The sequence below is a fragment of the Clupea harengus genome, chromosome 17 (assembly GCF_900700415.2).
Source record: "Clupea harengus chromosome 17, Ch_v2.0.2, whole genome shotgun sequence".
In the NCBI taxonomy this organism is placed as follows: domain Eukaryota; kingdom Metazoa; phylum Chordata; class Actinopteri; order Clupeiformes; family Clupeidae; genus Clupea; species Clupea harengus.
In genome coordinates, this window is record NC_045168.1 from 1,616,717 (window position 1) to 1,619,749 (window position 3,033).

General features: G+C 42.2%; 1 protein-coding gene across 1 annotated transcript in view; it reads right to left on the bottom strand.

The window, feature by feature from the left end:
- psme1 (proteasome activator subunit 1) overlaps positions 1-2,642 on the bottom strand; it is a 4,300-nt gene extending 1,658 nt beyond the window's left edge. The window contains exons 1-8 of the mRNA XM_031584397.2: positions 2,398-2,642; positions 2,182-2,214; positions 2,022-2,084; positions 1,649-1,750; positions 1,425-1,485; positions 1,038-1,138; positions 422-490; positions 1-50 (exon numbers count right to left, since the gene is read on the bottom strand). Coding sequence (XP_031440257.1) covers positions 1-50; positions 422-490; positions 1,038-1,138; positions 1,425-1,485; positions 1,649-1,750; positions 2,022-2,084; positions 2,182-2,214; positions 2,398-2,436 — 518 coding nt within the window. The 5' untranslated portion in view covers positions 2,437-2,642. The remainder of the gene's footprint in view (positions 51-421; positions 491-1,037; positions 1,139-1,424; positions 1,486-1,648; positions 1,751-2,021; positions 2,085-2,181; positions 2,215-2,397) is intronic.
- Positions 2,643-3,033: the final 391 nt, after the last annotated feature.

Genomic DNA, 3,033 nt, shown 5'->3' on the forward strand with positions numbered 1-3,033 from the left:
AATCCCTCAATCTTGGTGCGAGTGTTGGTCAGCAGCTCAAACACCTTCTCCTGAAATCATCAAACATGAAAAATCCAGGTTTGAATAAATGGGAGAATACATTTTCATACTTAAACTATGATGCTTGACTGCTACTGTGCCACTTGCCAATATGCCAGATGAACAACAGCTAATTTAATAACTGGTCAAAATCATTTTGCTAATTTAATACCATGAGCAAGATCCTGAGTGCAAACATGGGTGGGTTAGCGCAATGCTCCCTCACACCACACGATAGCTTTAGTTCATCTGCGACAGACTTTGCTCATTGCCAGTTGCCCGTTAATGAAATCAGGGTCCACAGACACAGTAGTGCAATGCATCTGCATTACTCTGTCTTTCCTTGAGCTGCATGATTGAACAGGAAGAGCTGCATGCTAACCTGCACTGCTACACCAAAGTTATTCCCGTCCTCCATCTTGGGGACCTGCAGCTGCACCCACATCGACACCTGAGAGAGACGGTACAGAGGTATGAGTACAGAGGTGAAACATCGGCCACAAGCATTACGCGTGCAAGTTAAGTGAGAATGACAGAGTGGTGTGAATGTGAGGCTGTCAGAGTGTGTGTGTGTATGTGTGTGCATGTGTGTTTGCATGTCTGTGTGTGTGTGTGTGTGTGTGTGTGTGTGTGCGTGCGTGTGCATGCATGTGCGTGGGTGTGTGCGTGTGCATGTGCAAGTGCTTGTATGTTTGCCTGTCTGTATGTGTGTGTGTGTGTGTGTGCGTGTGCATGTGCTTGTATGTTTGCCTGTCTGTATGTGTGTGTTTTCACTGAAGCAGGCCTGCCGTCAGGGGAGGCAAAGGGTTCAGATGACCCCCTGTCAAAGGCAATGGTCTATGATTGACCCATAAATGGGATCAACTACAACGAGGGGCCCAATTCAGAAAATGTTGCCCCCTGTCCAAAATTCCTAATGGCTGGCCTGTCTGAAGCCTTCTGGTATGATGACTTGACTTGAGAGCCCTGAATTATGCAGTGTAATGCAGTGACGTTACCGTGTTCAGTTTCTCCTTAAGGGTCTGGAGGTGAGGCTTAATCTCCTTCAGCAGAGCCTCCAATCTCTCATTGCAGCCAATGGGACCACAGGGGGGGCCAGCTAAACCACAGACATATCAAAGGTCATGTTCAGCACCATGAGGGTCAAAGAAACGATGCTTAACAATGTTAACCATGATGAGCAATGCTTGAAATCAGACATTGCCTCTACTATATAACTGCAATCAGTTTGTAACTTTATCGTCAACTTCACTAATGAGGCCTGTAGAGTCCATTTCTGACAATGTGATTTAGGATTAGTTCTAAAAACGAAATATATACGCTATAACTCTGCCAACTCAAATCTGTATAGGCCATTGACTCAGTCTCCTCAGTATTTTAATTACCTTCCTCATCCTCTTTGTCACTGTCCTTGTCCTTGTCTTTCTTTCCTTCTTTAGCCTCTTTCTGTTGAAAGAAAATAAACATATGATATGGATTAATATACAATAAAACCTGTCTAGGAGACATGCTAATCCATGGATATATAATTTTAGAGTTTATACAACTATGCTAATGGAAGTTAATGAGGCTGGATCAGGGATCTGGAATGAGATTGCGTGTCAGTCACCTCCTCTTTCTTCTTCCTCTTGAGTTCCTCTTTGGCTGGGTCAGGGATTGGGATGTCAAGGGGAGCCTTCAGCGCAGTCAGGTCCTCCAGACTGAGAGAAGCCTTTAAGGAGCCAACAGCAGACAGACTATCGTTAGGAGACGTGCATTGCTATCACCGTTAGAAAATGGGGTTTTCTATGGCTTTTTCCCTTGGGGTTATCATTTATGTTCTCACAACATTCTCTCAGGAAGTGATTCACACACAAACCATCATCCACGAGTTCAATATGTGACCAACACATCAGTTCTACACCAAATACGGTTCTGGATTTTAAAATGAAATGGCCACATATGTCACCTCTGGAACATACTTCTCAGTGGCTTGATTTTACCTGCAAGAGGGCATCCATTTCTGCCATCTTTTGTGGGAAGAATGCTTTGACCAGGTGTTCTGCCTTTGGAATAAATGTAACATACATGAATGCAATGGGCCCACCTCAATACTGGGGGAAATATCTGAGCAATCTAAAAGGGGGACAGAGTCTGTCTTACCTCCAAGGTCAGTTTCTTGCAAAAGCCATCAACCTGGAATGAAAGTATTTTTCACATTACGGCGCTAGAGTCAGGTTTCTGCATGTGAGCATGTACTGTCCTTGCTCATATAGTTTACACAACTCTCTTCAGGTTTTTAGACTTAGAGTTGTTAGAATTCTACTGTTAGACCAGTTGTATGCTATATTAATGTGGAAATATCTTCGTCTAAGTTACCTGTTTCTTTGACTCGGGGGTCATGTCCATGGACGTCATCGTAACCAGGTGAAAATATAGACAATCTGGTTACACAAAAAAACTTCTTGATAATTGTGTTAACGTTTGTTAATCGATCGACGTGCAGAATTTCTCCGGACTTTTCTCCCAGTCGATATGACAATGATATTCGTATAAGAAATACGCAGACAGTTACTCAGCAAATGAAGTGAAAATGAAAGTGAATTAAAGCAATGTCGGAACTTCCCGACTATCATTATTTAATTCCGCCTTTGTGTTGCACACTGGGAATTGTAGGACACTGCTTTCCATTTCAAACGTCATTCGACTGTAAAACTTTGAATGTCCGACTATTTAACTTGCATTCGCCTATTTCCAATCACCATTAAAGAGGTACAATTGTGATACTAGTTTTGTGTCTAGATGTCGTTATTTAGAACATGGTTATGATTTGTAAACATAATATGTAAAAAAAAAAAAAAAAAAAAAAGAAAGAAAAGTAGGCTAAATGAAATAACGGTCGATTTCGAATTTTGGTAAATCACCAAAAAGCAACTTCAGTGACGCTACAGACTGAACCAGATATAACCTCTAGTGTTACATTAGATTAGGCTACACCACATGCGACACCGACCA